The sequence below is a fragment of the Furipterus horrens genome, unplaced genomic scaffold (genome assembly GCF_987537825.1).
Source record: "Furipterus horrens unplaced genomic scaffold, mFurHor1.1.pri manual_scaffold_2, whole genome shotgun sequence".
In the NCBI taxonomy this organism is placed as follows: Eukaryota; Metazoa; Chordata; class Mammalia; order Chiroptera; family Furipteridae; genus Furipterus; species Furipterus horrens.
The window spans coordinates 53,923,742-53,947,967 of NW_028327172.1; the positions used below are offsets into that span (position 1 = coordinate 53,923,742).

At 40.2% G+C, this 24,226-nt stretch overlaps 1 protein-coding gene across 3 annotated transcripts in view; it reads right to left on the reverse strand.

Annotated features, from left to right (window-relative positions):
* Window positions 1–24,226, reverse strand: part of FAT3 (FAT atypical cadherin 3) — a 516,537-nt gene that overhangs the window by 52,183 nt on the left and 440,128 nt on the right. For all 3 annotated transcript variants that reach the window (XM_090265750.1, XM_090265749.1, XM_090265748.1), the window contains 2 exons: window positions 22,604–22,837; window positions 964–1,353 (listed from right to left, as the gene is read on the reverse strand). In XM_090265750.1, coding sequence (XP_090121876.1) covers window positions 964–1,353; window positions 22,604–22,837 — 624 coding nt within the window. The remainder of the gene's footprint in view (window positions 1–963; window positions 1,354–22,603; window positions 22,838–24,226) is intronic.

Genomic DNA, 24,226 nt, shown 5'->3' on the forward strand with positions numbered 1-24,226 from the left:
ACAAGTGTTTATTCCTTTAGTAATGAGGGAATTATGTCCAATGGCTATAATGGAATTGCCTTGCCTGTTCATAGGGAAATAAACAAATGAGAATATCCATGAAAGTGCTTTGAAAATATTAATACAAACACTGTATAAAAATACAAGGGTAAATATGTTTATTCTTCAAAGAACATCTAAGTTTGTGTTCTAAATTACCATTGTTATTTACCCAAATTATCCCTAATATTTATTAAGTCTCTGATGAAGAGAAAAGCCCAGGGGCTTCTCTCGTTTTTTTTTTTTTTTTCTTTCCCTAGGCCTCTTTTCTCTAGATGATGCACATCTTCCCCTAGGGTTTGAAAAGCATGTGGTGAGAAATTACAATGTGGTGACCATGAGAAGTGAACAGGACTCAAATACAGTTCCAGTTCCAGCTGACTGGAGTGCCAGCTTGGGAAGGCCTGTAGGTCACTGTCAGATCACTCATCAATGTCTGCCTTGGTTGGTGACCACAGACTGGCAGCCTGAGTATGGAAGGTGGCAAGCAAATGCTAATCTCCAGGAGCACTTCCCAACACACAAGCACATGATCCAAGTTAGAAAACAAAGCAATAAACAGAAAAAAGAGAGAAACAAACAAACTCTTGTGCTCAGTGTGCAAAGAATACTTCCTCTCCCCATCCAGGAACTGCGTTACTGCTCCTCCACCTTCCTGTGCGAAATCCTAGAGACAACCTGAGGCTCAAGTATCTGCCAAGTGAGTCCACAGCTAGAGCTTCAAACTCAGCAGGGGCATCCTTAGAAGCAGAGTGCAACAGGGCACTCTGGGGTCTGCTGTAGGCCCTGCTATGAGAAGACCTGTTTCTGCTGCAAGGAAAGTAGCAGGAGGAAAAGAGCCCACCAGTCAAAGTGCTTAGGGGATTAGGAGTGGAAGCACGACAGAATGAAGCCTTAAATTCTAAGTGGGATGTCGTTACCCACCTGTCTTTGGGTTAATCCTGAATTTCCCTTGTTCATTCCCAGAACGAATGAGATACGTAATCTCAGCATTTGTGCCAATATCTTTGCTGGTGGCAAAAACAGTAAGGACTTGGGTGCCAGGGGAGGTGTCTTCAGGCACTGTCACCAAGTAGTCCCTCCTTTCAAACACAGGGGGGTTGTCGTTGATGTCCAGGACAGTGATGGTGACAGTGGCAAGGGAGGACAGGGACTGTCCAGGGCTCTGGTCAGTGGCCTGCACGCTGATGTTGTAGGAGGGCTGCTGCTCTCGGTCCAGCGGCTGCTCCAGGATGATGATGCCGGATGACTCATCAATGGAGAAGTAGCCATTAGCTGAGTCGGCCAGGGAGTACACGACCTTCCTATTGATGCCTGTGGGAGACAAGAGAATGTGAGTGGAAAAGGTGCAGCCTGACCCTCTGCTCTAGAACACAAGGCCCCACAAAGGAAAAGCAATTACAGAAACCCACAGCTTTGGTCCTACAAAGATGTAAACTTCAGTTTGTAAAATATAATCAACTAAATTAAATAGTAAAGAGATAAAAATATTGGCAACACATATCAGAAATAGTTGGCTATTCCTAATATATAGAAAGAAGAAAATCTAAGATGCCAATAGATCTGAGGGTGAAAAGATGTGCCACAGAAAGACAAATACAAATTCATTCATTCATTCAACAAATGTCTATCTAGAATCTATCAGGCACTATGTATTCTAGATGCTAGAGGGTCTGTCAATGGACAAGGGCCAAACATTTCCTGTGGAAATTTTTACATCTTAGTGGGAGTCAATAAAAAATCAATAACAACAAAGAATGAAAATAAATGGCATGTTATGAAGGAAAAAAGGAGAAAAGATAGCCACAAAGGGGAGGGGCTGAGGGGTGCTGTGGGGAGAGAGCATTTGGGAGGAATGGAGGGAAGGGTGGTAATTTAAAATAAAGTGGTCAGAGAAGGCTTTGACATTTGAGTAAAAACTGAAAGAAGAGCAGGGAGTGAATGGTGCAATTATCTGGGGGAGGAACACCCCAAGTGGAAGCACACGCAGGTGCAGAGGTCCTGAGGTGGGAGCCGATCTGCCGTGTTTGAGGGGCTCTGTTGAGAGGACCAGTGTGACTGGAGTCAAGAAGGGACAAAGAGAAGATGAGGTCAGGAGACAGATCCTGTGGGGTTGTGATAGTGAGGTAGAAAGCCACTGGAGGGCTTAGGAGGGGAGTCATGTGATGTCATGTAGATTTTAACAGGATCACTCATGATATGGGGTGTGAAGAGAATGAACAGCTGCTAAGAGGGGGAATGCAGGGAGAGCAGCTGAGACTTCCACAGGAATACAGCCGTGTGAGATGGCAGCTAGAACAAGGGGGCAGTGGTGAGAGGTAAGAAGAGAGAAGTGGCCTGGTTCTGGATCTATTCTGAACATGTGAGTGGTGAGGAAAGAGTGTTTTCTGATTGGGGAGCTGGCAAGATATGGGATGGGACAGAAAAAGAACATTCCAGGATGATGCTTAGGTTTTGGCCTGAGCAAGTGAAAAGAGGGAGTTACCATCAGCTGAAATAGAGAGGATGCAAGGGGACAAGGACTGGGCGGAAGATCAGAAGCCCTATTTCGAGCAAATTAAATTTGGGATGGACATTTCATATTTAAGTGGAGATTCAAGTAGGACGTTAGCGCAGGGGGCTGGAGATAGGACAGGTTCAAGCTGGAGCTGTACATTTGAGGGCTATCAGCATTCAGAGGGTGTGCAGAGCCAGGAGAACGGACAAGGTCATAAGGGAACGTAAAAGAAATCCAGTGGCCAGTGAACCTGGAGCATCTCTTCAAAGAGGGGAGAAGATCTAGTCAGAGGGAGATCTCCAGCTCTCCAATTTAAAGAAATGCACTTAGTTACCGCAATGTAATTTTATCTGAACATATACTGATGCTAAAACATATCAGCTAGGAAACATCCATTAAAAACCAGTGAATTAGTGACTGATGAGTGGGTTTACTTATGCTTCTGAAGACTGATTTAACTGTTTTCATCAGAGGGTCTCAGCACTCCAAAGTGGTTTATAAACCTCAAATCTGCTGGTAGTTAAGATTTATAAAAAGCAAAAATTAATAGCTTTGTAGGCTGAAAAAGCACTATTTTGATCCTAAATGCTCTTAATGTGGACAGTCATCAGTCAGGACTTTAGCTATGACAACACCTGAAAATAGCTTCTGTGAATCATGGAGCCCTGAAGGGGAGGGCCTAAGTCTGTGGTGTGTTCTATTTTAACACCTCCCCATGGGAACAGACATTTGGCTGTAACTCCCCCAATGTACATTTCCCTTAAGCCAAAATTCCCAGCAAACCAATAAAATCATATATCTAGAGGGGATGACATAAATTGCATTATGTGGCTTTAACCAAAAGGTCAGCACTAAGAGCTTGTTTTTGGTTCCATTCCAGAGAGTCCATTTTTCTAAAGTTTCATCATTTACTTAAATTTATCTCTCAAAACAACCACCCTATGATGTATAAACAACAACCTCTGATTTTATAGGTAGTGGGATTAAAGAAAGAGAAGGCTTTCCTCTTCTCTAGAAATAACGCCCCAGAGCAGAGGTTTTAGGGCGGTTTTTGGCTGTTTTTAGAGTGCCTGGAAGATTAAATTCTCGAGCATAAATTCCTGGGGTAAATGCATGGAGGGTTGTGGACGTGATCGACATTGCACCTGAGAAACAATTCACTGCCTGGGTGTCAGAGTTGGTTGTGTGCCCCTGAAGTTGCCTTGACTAATTGGATGGTCTCAGGACACCTCTCAAGGTCACAGAATTGAATTTATGGAAACATATCAGTGATTGACATAAATAGACCACATAGGTGTTCAGGTTTTCAAATCGCACACATTCCCTATGGATTTAACTCCCACTCCCCACATATGGTACAGCACTCTCACCAGCAATAAAGTGGGGCTGGAGATCCATGCAGGGGCTTTCCTTAGAGCACCTGCTGACAACTACAAAGCCGGCTGCACTGATGCATATACCAAGGGCTGATGGATTTGCCTGGTGCCACCAGCAGTTTTTAGGTATGCACCAGGGCGGAACTCCTCTTTTTCCCCAGGCTTCTTGCTCAATCCACTTAAGTATTTAAATCTGCTCCTGGAGAGGCTTTCTCTTCAGGCCTGGGAACGTAATTTTGGACTCCCTGCCCTGAAAGCCGCGGTGCATGAAGCAGCTGAGCTGGGGGAGAGGAGCTGGATTTGCACAGTGCTGCTCTGTGGCTGCAAGGCCTGAAGGGAAGGTGCTTTAAATGGCTGCCTGTGTTTCCCTCACTGGGACAGATAGGTGAAATCTCATTAAAAGTATCTCCTACATTCCTGGTCTCCAGCTTTCTTCTCATTCAGACTCTTCAGAGGCAACGGGCTCTGCTCAGATCCCCAAGCAGGAGATGCCTCTCCTCCAAGCGTCTGCTCAGCGGGCTAGCCCTGATGTTGCAGCACTGCATTTACAAGGCTGACATTAATCAGCCACACAAAGACCATGGCTCCCCTCTGGGCAGATTCTGTTAATTTAAACCCGGTGACAAGGTTTTTCTGCTTTACCACAGCAGAAAACCACCTCCTCCCCTGAAGTGGCTGACCTTAACATCCCGCACCCCCCCCCCCCCCCGCCCACCTCCACCGGGAGGAACTGGGAGAATTATTGTTTACCTCCCCTTTGTGTTACCAATCAGTCTGATAGGGAAGCAAGACCAGAAAATGTGGGGGGCATGGGGGAATCCCAAATGAACCTGCTAAATTGTATCATTTATAATTTGGTAGCTCTCAAGAATATAGCAGGATATATTTTTGGAACATATTAATTCCAATTGAGATATACTTCTGATGGATTTCAATGATTTCTAGAAATAAAGTCAGACACGTAACTGCCAATTTGGAGGGAGTACTTTTGGTATAGAGCTTTCTTTGCTGTGTTTCCAGGCAATGGGGTGCTGTCTTTGTTAAATAAGTGCAGGTCACGTTACTAGAGCAGAAAGTTTCTATCCAAGGGCATTTGATAAATGCCAGCCTTCAACTCACCACCCCTTTGCTACATTCCCAGCAGAAAAGATGAACCTGGGCAGAAGACTCGCTCGCTAATTGGTCTAATGGTCTTACTGCACACCATGATGTGTTACATTAGGTATAACATTAATCCATCATTTTGCGTCTGTATTGTTTAACTATGTGGTTCTGTTCTTCAATTTGAGTCTAATTTAATGAGGATGGAGCTACTTAGATTTTTAAAATGCTGAAATGCCAGGCTACCAAGGAAGTATGACTTTCATTGCAAGTGAAGTTTCTGTACGTTAACTGTGGCAGATGGAGCAGGGCTTTGGAGGATTAAAATCAAGTAAAAAGAGAATGATTAAAATCCCTATTTGTTCTGAGGAAGTAATAGGTAGTGGCATTTTGTAGAGTGTGGTTAGAGGACACAAGTAGCACATAAAAATCCCCAATAGGAAAGGCTATGAAATCCTGGGATGGCTTGCCAAGGGCATCTACATTCCCTGCCTTATAAGATTTCTAAATAGAGGTGAAGTCCCTTTCAATTTGACCAAATGGGATGATGGACGTTTTGGACATGAGACTGTCAATGTGGTCCAGTCCTGGAAGGCAGGAGACCTTGCTGCTAGCCCATGATCTGCCCCAGCTACACAAGTAAACTTGAGCAAGTCACTTCACTTCACTGGGTCTCAGTTCTGTTCATTTTGAAAATGACAGAACCTTGGTCAGTTGAGGTTTAAGATGAACTTCTAGCACTATGATCCATTTCCAAATTCAACTAATGGCACTGGCTTTAATTTTATTCCCAAAGGACTGCCCTTCTTCCCCAATTGTCCATTAAGTTGCTAGACCTGGGCATAAGTGGGCCATGCCACCAATGTAAAAGTCCACAGTAACCTTGACCATGACTATTGGACTTTCTGGATAGATTCATACCATTCAATTAGCATATAGCAAAGCTCTTACATCTCAGTGAGAAATAACACCCACTGTTGGGATTATCCCCAAGGATCTAACCCAGTGTCAGAATGACTCAGCTTTGTATGAAATTGTTAAAGGTGTCAAAATCAGCACCACACATCAAGATTTTTTTTTCAACCTGACCTTTAAAAAATGTTTTCTACCCTCCTCCCAAGATCAAGTAAGTTCCCCAGCTTAAGGAACCTAATGAGAACTCTGTTATGCTTCCTCTGCAGTTGTATGTTGTCAGCTGCTTTGACTCTGTCAGGGCAGGGCCTTGTCCTTGACATTCACCACTATGCTCTCCAGCAACTGCACAGGATCTGGCCTGCAGGCAGCACACACAAAATGTGAGCTGTACTACATTGCTAAAAACTAGCTTTTATAAAAGGGTTTGAATATACATGGAATATATATCTGGGGAAGAAATAATTTGAAACAATTTCCACAATCAGATTCTAGTAACATTTTAAATTCTGGTTCTGATCATTTTTATATCAACTTCATTAAGGTGTCATAATCTACACACAATAGCTTGAACATGTTTTAAGTGTCTAGCTCATGAACATTCTGACAAATGTGTACCCCACGAATCATGTCCCTCACTGAGACATAGAACAGTTTAATCACTCCTTAAAGTTCTTCGTGTTGCTTTGTAGTCAGTCACATGATACCATTCCCCAGGCAATCTAATGCCTGTTTTGGAACCAGTATTTTCTCCTGCCTTCATTAATGCCTATTCATCAGCACTTAACACCTCACAAGTATATTTGGATTTCATAGCTTTTATGACACAGGCATGGTGATTAAGGCATGCTCTTATTTAAACTATAAGGATTATTCTTCAAAGAAATGATAAAGAAAGCTTTGGTTCCTGAATATGTCACTGCATTCCTTTGCTATGGACTTATTCTTAAAAAATCAATAGTTACTTTTGAGGAATGCAAGGGTTCTGTCTTTCTCATAGGAGACACTGACTATGAGCCTTCCATTTAATAAAGACTTGCTAAGTGCCACCCGTTTGATCGCCCCAGGCACTGCACTGAGGAGAAGAGGGCCCAAAAGACATCATACTGAACTCTACTAGCTTAACAACCTGACAAGTAAATAAACTAGACAGTTTCCTGCGTGTCTTCCCCTAACTTCCCTCTCCCATCTGAATCCAAATGCTGGGTTCTTTTGGTTCTACTGCCTGTCTTGAGGCCAGGTCTCGCAGCCAGGTGCAGCTCCCATCCCCTCTTACCGAGATGGCTGCGAGGTCCTGATCACAAACCACTTCAGACTCAGTCCGCTTCTGGCCAAACTCAACTAGAGTTAAGTTCTTAAAACTGTATCCAATCTTGCTTCTAGCTGCTTAAGACAGTTTCCAGCTTCTCACTTCTTACAGTCAGAAGTAGAAACTTTTGAGAATGGCCTTCAGGCCTTTGCAGTCTGCTCCACTTCCAGCAGGTACTGCCTGCTCCACTTGCTCTTGAAGACATCGTGCACTTCTACTTCTCAGGCCTTGGCCCCTGCTCCTCCTTCAACTCAGAACACTCTCTTCCCCTCCTTCCCTTGTCCAAACCCTGGCACAGTTTCCTTAATTCCCCAGTTACTTCCTTCTCTTTGCTCCCTTGACATTATTTTTGCATCATCATTAGTTATATTTAAGCCCCCTCTCCTAATCAATTAAGGTGTCTTTTAGTCAGAGGTGCTGTGGCTTATTATCTTTGTACCCTGTACTGAGCATAGGAATACTTAATATTAAAAATGTACATAAAATCTTATAGCTATATTAACAAGCTATTGCTAAATAGATGACTGTATATTTGAAAAAAAAAAATGGAAACTACCCAATTTTCCAAGAATGAAGACTGATTGAATAAATTATAGTACATGTATATCACAGAACACCATATATATATATAATACATATTTTACATATATATGTACATATATATATATATCATAATATATGTGTAAAAGAATATACAATGACAAAGAAATACAGCATGGACCAAAAGGAGGTTTACAGTTGTGAGCACATGAAACACTTTATTCTTGTATTATTTATTAATTATAGTATTATTTATTATGAACAACCATAAACCTACTTTTGTCCACCTCCGTATATTACAAGCCAGTGGAAAAAGCAGGTTACAAAATATTTAGTTTATGAGCCCATTTTTGTAAAAAAAAAAAAGGCAGACAGTGGTTAGAACTGACTTGTTTTTCCTTTTGTTTGTCCTAGATTTTATACAGTGGACACAGATCATATTTGTAATAAGTAAAAGAACTATTATAAAAATCATGTACATGAAAAATAATTATTTAATATCAATTTTAGAGAGAAGTAAAAATTTCAAGGTATTTTCCAGGCGAGTTTAATGCTCACCATGCATACCATTTGAAATATTTGTAGAAAAAGATGTTTGGATATTGTATAATATTTCTTTCCTTGTATATTTACATTCCTTGGTTTAGTTTGTGCCCAGAAAGCCACTGACTTTACTTAGAAAATCATTTTTGTTGAAGGTTTCATTATAAAGTTATTTCAAGTGATACACTATTTATGTTTTATTGTTACTGAATTTTTTTTCCATTCAAAAGATACACTTTTTGAACAATGTTCTTTTACACTTAAATTAAGCCATAAAAGAAAATGGCTAGCCTAAGATCCTTCTCTCATTATCTGTGGGAGGCAAGTAAAATTCCATTACAGTGAAAGAGCTCAAACTGACTGCTCTTATCTATCTTTAAAATATGCCTGCAGATGACATGAAATAAAACAGAAAGTTGCTGTGAGGAGGTCCGTGGACTTGCAATTATTTTTCAAGTTAGAAATGACTTTTTAATAGACTCTAATTATTTCTGTTTTAAGTGCCTTTTAAAGGGTTTTCATTGGGTGACGACTAACCCTGGCACTTTCCCATGGGCAAAATACCAACTCCAAGGTCAGTAGTCCCTTGACTCTCTGAACAGTCAAAAGAAAAAAAGACTGAAGGCCACACCAGTCACATATTCAGGGAGATCCTAACTAGACCATAAACCTCATAGGGACTTGCCAGTTGGACAGGCACCAGCTCTGCCAGGTAGGAAGAGGTGCCACACAACATACAAATGTTTTAAAAATGTTAAGGAGTTCAACACAGCTACAGCAGAGCAGGGAACCAAGCAAGGGATCCTTCTCAGTGAGGTGCCCTGTACAAATGCAAGGGCCACACCACCATAAAGGTGGCCCCATTGTTGAGTGAGACCAACTTCTATGGTACCTCAAAGGCTACACTCATCTGGGTATAAACTCTTTCAACTTTGCTAGGTCTGGGATACTTGAGTGTAAGTAAATTAATTCATCAACCAAGTACTCAAAACTCCATCTCTGTTGGTGCACAGAACTTTAAAGCTGGACTGCTACCTAACAATAATACTCAGAATGTTTCCTAAGTGGCTTTAACTCAGTATGACTATTGCATCAATTCACTCATCCATTCAATAAAGAGTCACAGGACTTTGGCCCAGGGCAAGCACTGGGAATGCAGAGAAGAAAGGGTCACTCTTCGACTCTGAAACAGCGCCCTTTTCTCAGGATACAAACATGTATATAATTGATTATTGGAGAGGGGTGGCCAAGAGAAGTATCCCAGAGAAGAAAAGAACTGAATTGAGACATAAAGGAAAGACAGGAGCTGTCGGGAGTACAAAAGCAGAAAAGTGACAAAAAGAAAGAGCGCTTCAGGTGATATGAACACATGTGAAGTTAAGAATGATGATCTGCAAGGTGTACTCAGAGAAGGCTAAAGGGTTCAGTGTTGCTAAATTAGAAGTTTAGAACAGCAGAAGCTGAAGCTATCTGTTTTCATAGCCCCTAGCAAATGATCAGAGCTGTTATAAATGGTGACAGCTAGAGTAATCTAAAAACTGGGCATACATTAATGGATACATTTGCAATGAGAGAAGAAGGAAGATTGAAAGAAACAAGTTGGAGAGGGTGTGTGACTGTGAACTGGTTTTTAATATCTGGGAAGTTATTCAAAGAGCTCCAGGCAGATGATGGACAACATAATTGCGCCTGTCAAGGAGGCTTCACAAGGTGAAGTGAGAGTGTAGATCCTGCAGCAAAGCTGATAACACACTCCACTGAGCCTCGACATACCCTGCAACAGCAGGGGTCCTTGGATTCTGCACAAAATGCCCAGGGGGAGGTGGAAATTCCCCCAGATACCCTAGCACTCCCTTAAATCCATTCTCTGCATTGTTGACTATTGAATCAGGATTGATCCAGTGGAGCAGCACAGAGGTACATGGATAAGGCCACGTATGCATGGGTTAGCTCATAGAAATGAATCACTGTGATCAACTGTTAGAAATCAAAATTCTCTGCCCATGGGCGATTGCTAATATGCTTAGCTAAGCTATCCTTGTCTGAAAGAAATGAGCTATCTCATTTAACAACTAGTGTGTTTTTTTTACCCCCTGCTTGGAAGACATTGGATTTTAAAAAGAATAATAATAACAACTTGTATGTGTCAAATACAAACACTTCTAAACCAGGCAAGGTAACAATCAACTAGAGAGAAAAAAAAAAAAAAAAATTGCAGAGCCCTGCCCCATGCTTTCTGAATCTGATTTTGGAGATGGATCCCTTGCCTGTTGGTTTATTTTTGTCTGTTTATTTTTAAAATTTCCCAAGGGGAATTCTGATGCACAGCCAGGGCTCACAACCAATTTGTCTCATTTTTGTGCATTACTTTATCTGTTGCTAGATTCTGGAATTTTGGATAAGGTGGTTTGTAGGGCCCTAATCAAGTGAAGGGATCCTGTTTTCATGTGCATGAGGCGTCACTTTTTATTCCCAAATTAAGCTATGAGTGACAGAAGACATCCACATTATCTCTGGTGGAACTGGAGAGGGGAAGTTCCAGCCTTTGAGGATCCCTGCAGGGGGAGGCCCAGGCTGTGTGTGTGAAAGCCTCTGCAACAAAAAGTTTTCATATGAACCAGCAATGACGTTAGGGAACTTAGGTGGACTGTCTAACTAGTTCTCCTGACAACTTGGCAGTTCAGCAGACATGTACTGCACATGTACTGGGTGGCTTGTGCCACGTGGGTGCTGGCAACTCAGAGGTTGTTAGGCAGTGGTCCCTGCTTCCCAGGAGCTCATGGTCTGGTGAGAAAACAAAACAAAAACTGTAATATCTCCATTTTTTCCAGAGAAGAGGAGTTCAGAAGGTTTGAGGAACTTATTTAAGGTCAGGCAGATAGTAAAGGTTGGGACTGGGATATTTAACCAGGTCTCATCTCAGCCGCTGTATGATGTAGCTTCCCCAAATGACAGGCAAATGTGACCCAGAGGTGATGGGGTATCGGGGCCCCACCCGCTAGTTACATGCACTGTGGAAGGTATCCTGATGCTGGTGGGAAGTAAGGAATTCAGGGGAGGGGTTTAGAGGGCCCCAGAGCCCTTTAGTTAGGACCATTATCCATTTAACATGCCTCTGGAAGAACCACTTTAACTTTTTGAACCTCTCTGTCTCTCTGTCTGCAGGTGGGAGTGTGAAGATCTATTTTTGCCACAGTGAGAGTACATGTGTGAAGTGTTTGGGGCTCTCTGGAGAAAGGCTTCAAATGTGAGATTATATTTTTTGATGTTTACAACAGACAAAGGGCTTTGACCTCAACATGCTTGAGAGAATGGCTCACTGCTCTCAGTCTTTAGGGGGACTACTTAATTTTTATGTATATTTTAATAGTCCTTCAAGTGTCTTCAAGGATTTAATACTTCAGAGAATAAATGAGCTTTGGAAAAGGAAAAAAAAAACATTAAATTACTGACCTATGCAGTTTAGAGATAACAATTTCTAAGGCATTAAGAAAAATATAGAATACATGATATTTAAGAGCAGATGGTCTGAGTTCAGAATTGAATCCTTCCTGAAACATCTTCTGGTAGAAACTACTAGAGTATAGAACAGAGCACTGGACTAAGTGTCTGGATACCCTTCTTACAGATCCAGATCTGCCACTAACTGAAGTCATGTTGGGTAAATCTCTCTGTCCTTGGGCCTCAGTTTCCACTTCAGAAAAAGAACAAACTAATACTTCTCAGAGGTGAAGGAGTTTGGGGGATGGGTAAAAAGGTAAAGGGACTGACAAGTACAAATTGGCAGTTATAAAACAAGTCACAGGGATGTAAATCCATCAAAGGGAATACAGGGAGTAATATTGTAATGACTATGTATGGTGCCAGGTGGGTACTTGAATTACCTGGGTAATCACATTTTAAATTACAGAATTGTCTAATCACTATACTGTACACCTGAAACTAATATATAATAATATTCAATGTCAACTGTAATTGGAAAATAAAATTAAAAAAAAAATAAATATTTTTAAATAATTTTTTAGTTTTCAATTACAGTTGATGTACATTATATTAGTTTCAGGTGTACAGCATAGTGATTAAATGTTTATATAACTTATGAAGTGATCACCCTGATAAATATAGTACCCATCTGGCACCATACATAGTTATTACAGTGTTATTGACTATATTCCCTGTGCTGTACTTTTCACCCCCATGACTATTCTGTAACTACTAGTTTGTACCTCTAAATCCCTTCACTTTTTCACGTAGTCCCCCAACTTCCCTTATATCTGAAAACTCTTAAAATGTTCTATGTATCTATGAGTTTCTTTCTGTTCTGCTTGTTTATTTATTTTGTTTTCTGGATTCGACATATAAGTGAAATCATATGGCACTTGTCTTTCTCTGATGTATTTCACTCAGCACAACACCCTCTAGGTCATTCCATGTTGTTGCAGATGGTTGAGTCATATTCCATTATATGTATGCACCACTTCTTCCATTCACCTACTAAGGGACACTTAGGTTGCTTCCATACCTTGGCTATTGTAAATAATGTGGCAATGAACACAGGGATACATATATCTTTTCAATTCAGTGTTTTGGGTTTCTTCAGATAAATACCCAGAAATGGAATTGCTGAGTCCTTCTTTGTATCTTGTTATATAGCCTTTATTTTAAAGTCTAGCTTGTCTAATATAAGTATTGCCATCTCATCTTTGTTTTTCATTTTCATTTTCATGAAATATATTGTTCCATCCATTTACTTTCAGTTTCTTTGTCTTTCAATCTTAAGTGAGTCTCTTGTAGACAACAGACGTATGGATCTTGTTTTGTTACCCATTCAGCCACTGTATGTCTTTTGGTGGGAGTATTTAATCCATTTGCATTTAAAGTTAATTGTTAATTAACAATTGTTAATAATTTTATTATTAATATTTTAATCTTTAAAAATTTTTCTTCTTAAAAAAGTCCCTTTAAATCCTTTAACATTTCTTACAATATTGATTTGGTAGGAATGAACTGCTTTAGCTTTTTCTTGTAGGAGAAGCTCTTTATCTGTCCTTGTATTCTAATTAACTGCTGGGTAGAGCAACCTTGGTTGTAGGTCCTTGTTTTTCATCACTTTGAATATTTTGTGCCAAATCCTATTTGTCTGCAAAGTTTCTCTTGAAAAAAATCAGCTGATAGTCTTACGGGAGCTGCTTATGTAGGTAATATATTGCTTTTCTCCTGCTGCTTTTAAGATTATCTCTTTGTCTTTAATCTTTGGCATTTTAATTATGATGTGTCTTGGTGTGGGTCTCTGTGGGTTCATCTTGTTTGGGACTCTCTGTGCTTCCAAGATTTGTATATCTTTTTTCTTCAGGGTAGGGAAGTTTTCCATCAATGTGTTTTCAAATAAGTTTTCTTTTTTGCCATTGTCTTTCTTTTTTTGGTTCATTTTTTTAATTGTATTTTTTCCCATTACCATTTATCTTGCATATCCTCTTCCACTTCCACCCAACCTCTCCCCTCCATAATCACCATACTGTTGTCCATGTCCATGAGATATTTTTCTTTTTTACTCAACCCCTTCACCCAGCCCCCAGAGCTGTCAGCCTGCTCTCTACCTGTGAGTCTGCCTCTGTTTTGCTTGTTAATTCAGTTTGTTCATTAGGCTCCACATATGGGTGAAATCATATGGTATTTGTCTTTCTCTGACTGGCTTATTTCACTTAGCATAATGTTCTCTAGGTCCAACCATGCTGTCACAAAGAGAGAACATATTCACTGACACATCTGATAAGGGGTTAAAAATCCAAAATCTATAAAGAGCATATACAACTCAACACCTAAATAAATAAATAAAATAAGAAAACAGACCGATTAAAAAATAGGCAAAGGACCTGAATAGACATTTCTCCAAAGAAGACATACAGATGAGCAATAGACATATGAAAAGATGTTCAACATCACTAATCATCAGAAAAATACAAATTAAAACCACAATGAGATGTCACCTCACACCTGTCAGCATGGCCATCATCAATAAATTAACAAACAATAAGTGCTGGTGAGGATGTGGAGAAAGGAGAACCCTTCTGCTCTGTTGGTGGGAATGCAGATTGATGCAGCCACTGTGGAAAGCAGTATGGAGTTACCTCAAAAATTTAAAAATGAAACTGCCTTATTACCCAAGGATTCTATTGCTGGGAATTGATTTGAAGAAACCCAAAACATTAATTTGAAAGAATATATGCACCCCTATGTTCATTGCAGTGTTAGTTACAATTGTCAAGATTTGGGAGCAGACCTAGTGTCCTTCAGTAGATGAGTGGATAAAACAGCTATGGCACATTTACACAATGGAATACCAGTTGGCCATCAAATAGTTTTCAGTTTGTTGTTTTCTCTTGTCTTCTTCCAACATCCCCATAAAATGAATGTTGGCATGCTTGAAGTTGCCCCAGAGATTCTTTATACTATCCTTTTTTTTTTTTCCTGTTCTGATTTGGTATTTTCTGCTTCCTTATCTTCCAAATTGCTGATTTGATCCTCTGCTTCATCTCCTCTACTGTTGATTCCCTGTAATGTATTTTCCATTTCTGTTAGTGTAGTCTTCATTTCTCACAGGTTCTTTTTTGTTTTCTATATCCAGTTTATGTTTCCTTTCTCTTTGTTAAAGTCCTCACTAAGTTCATCTATGCTTTCCCTAAGTTCACTGAGCATCCTTATAACTTGAGAGGCCAATGACTGGGCCAAGTTCACACAGCTTGCACATAGCACAGGGCACTAATTATCCAGGGCCTCCCCCATGCCCATGTGGCCTCTTGATCAAACTGGTTAGTAGGAGATGTGTCTCTTAGGAATGTTTGGGGATATCCTCATGCCTCATTTTCAGAGTCCAGAGGAGGCCAGAGATGTAGTCTCAGACTATCTTTCCTCCCTATCTCACACCCAAGTGCTGAAGGAAATGGAAAAGGATGCTTCAGGCCCTGGCCAGTGTGGCTCAGTTGGTTAGAGTATTGTCCTGTAACCAAAGGGTTGCAGGTTTAATTCCTGGTCAATGTACATGAATACACTGCAGGTTCAATCCCTGGTGTGGATATGTACAATCCATAGTCTGGGTGCGTATCGAAGGTGACTGATTTGTGCATCTCTTTCACATCGATGTTTCTTTCTCTCCATTCCCCTCTCTCTAAAAACATTGAAAATGTCCTTAGGTGAGGATAAAAAAAAAGAATGGATGCTTCAGAATTTACTCCTCTGTCAGATATAACTTTAAAAAAAAAAAACTTCTTTTGGGGACCAGTGCAAAGATTTTATATATATATGTTGTCATTCAGATAGCACATGCTAAACATATACTTGTTTTCCTCCATGAGACCAAAGGTACTGATGAAAGATTTAAAATCAAAAGTCTTTATAGGGACCTCCATAAGATCATAAGTGGGAAGAGGAAAGATTTAAAATATAACACCATCACAGGATTGAAACTTCACTTTGGTCATCCAATTTGAAGTAACTGATAGTGCTGGGTGTAGACAAGTGTTTCTAATTCTCATAGATTGGTGTGAATAGAATTCCCTCAGACTTCACCCTAAGAAGATGTAGGAAACTGCTAACCCAGAGCACTGGATGTGCTTTTTTTTTGCCATAGTTCCAGCATCTATCAATCATATTTTGCTGTAGACTTATCCCATCTCTTAGCTTTCTTCCTGAGTCTCTTTTCAAGGCTCTCAATAAGTGGCAGACACACAGGCTAGGACAAGTTAGAAGAGGCAAGAAACATCTGGATAGATTAATTTAAAGTGGTTTGGTCAGAAAGATTTTCATTTACAAACCCTCATTGGTTATTTTTGTGAACATTCCTTTCAGAGAAATAATTTCTTCCTCCCTCATAAGGAGCTACACTCTCAGAACACATGATGTTCCAAGATAGTGGACCGGATGCCTGCAAGATCACTGCACTGGAAAACCAAGTTCCTTCCAGCTTCTGCCCCATGAGAGCATGGCACAGGGGTCATGACACCATCTCCCTTATGAAATGCACAGAAAACATCCAATATTAACAGTAAGTTTACATTCTTACACTGAGTGACAGTACAAAATGAAGGATGCTGAGGGCTGCTATAAATAAACAAACACTTGGTTAAAAATGGAAAAGTTCTGTCAAGAGATGTTTCTTCTGTCTCTTTTCCAATCTTTATTAATATGAAGATTTATCTGTTAACTTTAGAGGAAAAGGCATCATTGTGGATGACTCTAAAAGAACTTCTCTTATTTTCTATTTCTATAATTCACTGTACTGATTGAGTCTACTCATTTATGTAATTCAGCACCTAAGAGCCCTCAGTGGGTGAAACATTTCTCTCCCTCATTTCTTGGTGACTTCCTTTTCACTTTCCTCTAGTTCCTGAAACAAGTTCCTTGCCTTCTCCTCGGAGTGCCTGGCCAGCTGCTGTCAGTCCCCTGAGATGATAGAACCTCTTACCATATGGAGATGTTTGAGGGCAGATGTGTGCCTCCCACTGGGTTATCCTTAATGTCTCCCTCTTTTCTTCCTCTGGGAATCAGTTTTTTTCTTTCAGCTTCTCTCCTTTTCATTTCTAAGGTCAAGTGGTCTCCCCATGTTGCTGAGGCTAACATATTAGCAAGGTCACCCTTTCCTGCATCTTTGGGACCTGCTGAGCCAGCTGTCCTTTTCTACTTTCATCACTGTGACAGAGATGAGTGCTTACCCAATATCCCACAGCCACCCCCACATTTCCTAGCTTCCTCAGACTAGTGCTGGACAATGGACAGTGACAGAGTCACTTGGGTCTGTCCAGGCTGAAGCAGCTAAGAGCTGGTGTGCCTCCTTCTTCCCTCTCTTCTCCTGCAGCAATGACCCTGGGAACCAAAGGAAAGCAGTTGGTGTTGACAAGACAGGGATCAGATCTCCATGTCACCTGTATTTCATATGGGAAAGAATTAAACTTTTGCTGTGCTAAGCCACGGAGACTTTAAAAAATTACCCCAGTTTAGCCAAGCCTATCTTGGCTGATACAACTCTCTCTCCACCTTTCCCCTCTCTCCCTCTTTCTCTCTCTCACTCGCTGCTGGATTTTTATCTTCTTCTTGCCCATCCAAATTCAAGCCCCATCCCTTAAGACCCAACTGAAAAGCCAGTGCCACTTTGTGGATCCTTCCTGAAATGCCCCAGTTGAAAATTCATTGCTCACATTTTAATATTTCTAAAGGGACCTGTGCTAACATATTATATGTGCTGACTAATCCTTACAAAATCCCTATTTTTATAGATGCACTCTATTATAAAATTAATTATGTTATTCTTTGAATGTTCATTTGTGCTTGCCTATTACTATGACTTTAACCCCCCTGGAGGTAAGATCTCCCCACTTTGTCCTGAGTAGCAAATTTATCTTTTCTTAACATTTTTTTCTAAAGGACTGTACTTTTAATTTCCAACATGTCTCCAATTTTTCTCTTTTCTCTCTACACTGAGTCCTGCTTCAGGCCACCTGTGCTATTTCTGTTCACTCAGCACCTTTACCTGGCCTCCATATTGGACACCTTGCCCAGACTATCTTGCCAAAACTTAAGAGTTTACATCTAAAAATCTCTCATCTGCTCCTTTCTTTTATTGCTCAGTTTTTTAAAAAAATATTTTTAATTTTTCATTTATAGTTGACATTTAATATTATGTTAGTTTCAGGAGTATACCACATAATTAGACGTTATATATCTTACTAAGTGATCATCCTGATAAATCTCATACCCATCTGACATGATACATAGTTATTCAAATTTTATTGACTATATTCTTTATGCTGTACTTTCTATCTTCATGATTCATAGATACAGAGAACATTCTGCTCCTTCCTTTTAAATCCCAAAGCCACCCCACTTATTTTGGCTCTTGTGGTCTTTCTCAATCTCCTCCTAGAAGCTTTTCTTAGCCCCCTTTTAATTTGTTTTTATCCTCATCTGAGGAAATGTGTATTGATTTTAGAGAAAGGGGAAGGGAGAGAGAGAGAAAGGGAGAGAAGCATTGATGTGAGAGAGGAATATTGATTGGTTGCTTCTCATGCATGGCCTGACAGGGGACAGAACCTGCAACTTAGGTATGTGCCCTGACTAGGAACTGAACCCGTGACCTTTTGGTTTACTGGATGATGCTCCAACCAATGGAGCCACACCGGCCAGGGTCGTTACCCCCATTTAGATGCTGCTATCACATTCACATTTTCAAAACCCAGAGTTGATCATTTCTTCACATTTCCAAAACGCAGAGTTGATAATTTCTTTTCTCAAATGTGCTCCACAGTTCTTTTTCACCTACTCGTCTAAGTACATAATTCCGTTCATGAGACACCATAATCAGGCTTCAGACTATTTTTCTCACCTAATTTACCTCTTTTCATCTTGCAGAACATGATATTCTCCTGACTATTTAGTTGGGTCCACCATTCCTAGCTTTACAACTTTATCCTTATGCTCCTGTCTTCCTGAATGTCTTCCTGTTGAAATCCTATTTAATCTGGGGCTCTGCCTTTTAGCAATGTACTTTGTGCCTGACTCATGCCCTTCACTACTGTGTATGACCCGAGGCCTGTCATTGCTCCTTCTGTAGTGCCTACTACCTAGTAATTCATTGAATATCTGTTAAATTGAATGGAAAAAAGCTGTAAAGTGTGTCATGAGCCTCCGAATTCCTCTGAAGTTCCTGGAAGAAGTTCCAATCCTTGTAGGAAACATTTTTCAGAAAAGAAATAAGTGAGATGCTCATTAGAACATTTCTTTGCTTTATGTCCCTCATCCATAAGAGAAAAAAACATGTTTTCTTGCATTTCAAATATGTGGAAATTGGCCTCTCAATAAATCACATGCTACAGCACATATTTCAGTGCAAGCTTACATTTTATTTTCATGTCATTTTGCCCGGAATGGTAACAGGTTTTAGCTCTAACTTCATTTACTTTCTATTCCATTTGCTAGAATAAAAATCCCTCAAAATTTTGAACCTGGACATAAGTAGCACCTCTAAGGCTTAAACTAAATAGTAACATATTAACCCAAAAACATAGTGCAAGCAAATGTCTCCTAATCTTTACCAAAAGGGTTAAATTTTTATTAATGCTAGGTTGTGTCATGCCATTAATTCATGGGATTGAAGATATTTCCATTTTACAGGGAAACTAAGTATTTCATGCTAAAATCTAGACAATTGCCATGCTAGTTCTCAGAACTCAGAAGATGGGTATTACGGTGATCTTGTCTGCCTCTGGTTTTATTTTACTCCTGACTTGGCATTTACTTCCAGGTAAAGGAATATGCTTAACAAAAGAAGTTTCATGAACCAAACAACCCTGTCACTTGCAAAGTGTAGCCAATGGTCTTTACTAGAATCAAAACCAATCGAACAACTTGGATGGATCTCAAGGGAAGTATGTTGAATAAAAAACAGCCAATCAAAAGGCTGCAAACTATATGATTCCATTTAAATACAATTTTTGAAATAATAAAATTACAGATATGGAGACTAGTGGTTTCCAGGGGTTAGAGTCTTGGAAGCAAGTGTAGGAGGAGGTTGGTGTGGCTGTCAAGAAGGGACAGCAGGAAGAAGCTTTGTGGTGGATGAATTATTGGTGGTCACACGAAGCTGCACTGGTGGTAAAGTTACATAGAACTACACACATACACATACACACTCATGCTAAAATCTGATAGTTTACTGTAGCTATGCAGGAGGTTCTCATTGTGGGCAACTTGTACATTTTTTTTTCCAATTTACTGTGAATCTATAATTATTTCAAAATGAAAGAAAAAACAAAAACAAACAAACAAACAAAAAAAAAACGCAGCTATTTCCTTGTCAGTTTAGAGAATGGGCCTCTGAGGCCTGGCAGTAACATAAGTAAGTGAAGTGGGTGGGAAGAGGGAGGCTGAGAACTGCCGAATATCAAGGAGGCAGCTTTTATTTAGCTCCCAACACAGCGGGGCTATGCACCAGGAATTGCTGAGTCCTCTGAGTGCTGTTGCTGTTTTTATAGAATGCCAGAAACTAAAATTTTGAATAAAAATTTCCTGAATTTTATTGACAACTAATTCAAACTTTTAAAAACACTGTATACAAGCCAGACTGAATACATTAAAGGAATGGATTCAGCCTAAGGATTCATGCGCAAACAGCTTTAGGCCAGAGCTTCAGTTTGACCCCAAGATGAACAGCCCACTTCACGACCTGGCAATCTCAGTACCCAGCTCATGCTCCTCTGTAGTTCCTTATGGAAGACGAAGAAATGGGTATTCCTGACAAAGTAAGAATTCTTCTCAGGCCAGTGTTAAAAAATGGCATAAGCCACCAGTCACTGACACTCTAGAAAATGTCAAGTTGATTGCAGCTCAGGCTGCTGGGGCTGCTACTGGAATCTCCTGCAAACTCTGACCAAGCCCTTCACACAGGCTTCTTCAGCACAGGGCCTGGGATTGAGGAGGTGCTCAGTTTGTATTTTTGGAAGTGTTCATTTGTTGTTCTCCAGCTATCTTAGTTCTCTTATTTTTAAAAGCTAAATGAGTTCTAAAAAAACTTAAAAAATGAACCAGAATCTGGTGTTTTAGGTTACAATTTTCCTGAGGCTGATATGATGGCTTGGTGAATGCAATTTATATTTAGGTGTCAGCAGCACTCACAGCTTCCATGTTGATTTGAAGGTTGAATGTAAGCCTTTTGTTAATTAGTGCAAAAGAGCAGAGGGAGGTGTGGATAAAGCCAGTATTCTGGTTTTGGTCCTTTAAAGGCTTTATCATTTCTGCCCTGCGTAAGGCCCAGAGTCTAGTCATCCTTTCTTCTCCAGTTCCCAACCAGGACAGCTGACTCAGAAGTAAAATGGAGGACAGAGCTAATAGCATATTCTTCACCCAAACCACATCTGTGAATCAATAACATCTCTCTGCCCTCCTCTGTCTGAAACGCCATGCACACTAATCAGACTCCTTCTAGCTTCAGTCTCTAGTAGATAGAGCCTACCCTGTTCCTTCATGAACAAAGTGAGTGGAATTTTTAAAATTGAAATTTTAATTCAATTTTATTTCAATTAAAAGAATTATTAGATTTTAAAATTCCATCTATGGCACAATTACATATTCTCAAAGTCAAATTTAAATTAGTAAAAAATATTATTTGCAGGATTTCTGTCCTCTTTTCCCTAAAAGTCTGCTCATAAGAGAACAGAGAATGTTTTCTAAATTCCTTTTATAAGAGTGCATTTGTAGGTATTGCATTATTATAAATCGTAAGAGTCATTTCCTATTTATCATTTTTTCATCAAGCTTTATAATATGTAGACTTTTAAAGGGTTGGTTCTCAGCCTAGAAAATTATGCTAATGAGATAAGAGCAATAATTCAAAGTGTAGCCACTAATTTCTCTAAGGGGACATATGCAGAGACCCTGGGCTTTATATTTGTTTTCAACTAATTATAGCATATTTACTTTTCCATTAGTCCAATAATTTTTCTTTCAATTCAGAATTAAGCAATAGGATGATGAATTCTATTCATCAGGCCTGTTTAGCACAGTAGACACGCTCCATCATTCCCTAGGCCTTTGATTTACAGCTCTTAAAATGCACAAATGCTGTCTATATGCCCTTTTGCATTTATATTCCATCATGCAGTCAGTCACCTCTGTAACTTATGCATTCTCAGAAGGACTACCTAGCTATTAACTCGAGTCTTTTCTAACTCACCATCTCATTATGTAAAATGGTTTGGAACACAAACTTTATTAACAACTTTCATTCTAATTTCTTCTTATCTCACCCACCCTCAGCCTGCTTAGAAATGTCAGTTTATATGTGACCAAAATGCTCTGGAAAATGGCAGTTCAAAAAAATTCCACCTTGCACTGGCAGCACATTTAGTAATTGGTCTTTGCACTGTGGGGCACTACCATAAATCGAGATTGTCATATTTCAGCTGAAGCGTGTGATGCAATTCTTTATAGAAGTGGAAATGAATTCTCCTTGCCACACAACATAGCATTTTAACTATGTTCAGGAGGAAGGAGCAAGTAAGGAAGCTGTAGTTTTTATTCTAAAGGTTAAAAGAAAAAAATCCAAAATTCTTTGTTAAAAGATAAAGGAATTCACAGTATTAGAAGAGTATTAGAACTAAACTATAGTTCAATGTACATGTTCTTTCTTCCTAAGGAACCATAGCAGGCTGATGAAACTAAAGGAAAGGCAGCAGGCAGCACCTGAAGATGTGTCAACTGCATGAACAGGGAGACGTCCCATCCATGCAACTCACTTACCGATGTCGGGATCCATGGCTTGAACTCTGGTCAACAGAGCCTTGGTGGCCGTGTTCTCATAGACACAGGTGTTGTAGTGTTCAGAAGAAAACACAGGGGGATTATCGTTCACATCCTCCAGAATCAAGTGGACATGAGATTGGCAGAACCTACCACCCCCGTCAGTGGCCCTGGCGATCAGGTTGTAAGCAGGGACCCTCTCCCGGTCCAAGAGGGACAACGTTTTTAATTCGCCTGTGAAAAGAAATAGCCTGGCTTTTCAAAAATTGTCTTTCTTTGAAAAGCAGAGGATCAATTATATAAAGAATCATGATACAGGAAAGACCAGTGAAGCTGGCTCAAGTGCCTCATATTTTGGATAGAACAAATTCAATTTTAAGCATCAGAGAAATTTTTATGTGGTTTTGGGTGCAACAGCAAACCAACTGCATGACCTTCAAATTAATTAATTCCACTGTGAAACCTCTGGGATCAGGGGTCCTCCTTTTGGCTACATGGTGAAGCTCCATACCTTCTTAAACCTCCCAAGACCTGCTACATCTCTGGATTTCTGCTGTATCTCCAGGAAAAGCATAGAGAATGGACAAGAGTCCTGAGTTCTCTGATAGTCAATCAAGTCAATAATATGTAGACCCCGAAGGAGCAGGCAGTGTCTCTGCTTCCAGGTATACGACATCTTTTTATCCCATCTTTTTATAAATTCACTTAAAAAAAAGATTTTATTTATTTATTTTTAGACAAGGGAAGGGAAGGAGAAAGAGGAGAAAAACATCACATGCCCCCAACCAGGGACCTAGTCTATAACCTAGGCATGTACCCTGACCAGGGATTGAACTGGTGGCCTTTTGCTTTGCGAGATGGTGCCCAACCAACGAAGCCACACCAGTCAGGGCTCTACCCTGTCTTTTAGAGGAAAACAAACAATCAAAACAGAGGATGGTTACAGCAGGAGATCTTAAAGGAGCCCTACTATGCCAGGTGCACCCTACTTGCTGGACTGTGGAAGGGGCTGTGGTTGCTGATGGAGTGTTCTGAGGGCATATTTGAGAAGGTTGGAGAAGCAGCTGTTAGCAACCAACATGGAGGGAGGTTATGTATTTTAACCACCGGAACAGCTGTACTGGTGCTGGGTGTCAGCCCTCACGGGGATTTTGTTGTTGTTTAAAATTTAATGGTTAAATACTGAGTACAGTGACAGACCTAAATAAACACTATTTGGTGAGAACTATGATTCACTAAATATTATTACACTTAAGTAAAATTAGTAGATGTTATTTGGACCATGCCAGCAATTCTTATAAAGTAGTTTCTACTCTGGCTTCTTTGCCATGTACAGCTGGTTCTCAAACACAGATCATTTCCCTCTCCTACTCAAAAACAGCCAGTGGTTTTGCAGGTGGGCATTCAAGACCCTCCATGATGTGGCCTAGTCACTTTTCCAACCACCTTTGTCATAAACCATTCTTCAGCTCCTCTCTCCAGTGGCAACGCTGTGTGTGGCATTACCCGCAGGTGCCATGCTCTCTGCTCTGGCTGCTCCTTTCAGTGTCCTGCCTTAGCTACTAGATTTCTGGCTCTGCTGAAATGCCAGCTCTTTTAAAAGTTTCCTCTTCCCTCTCACCA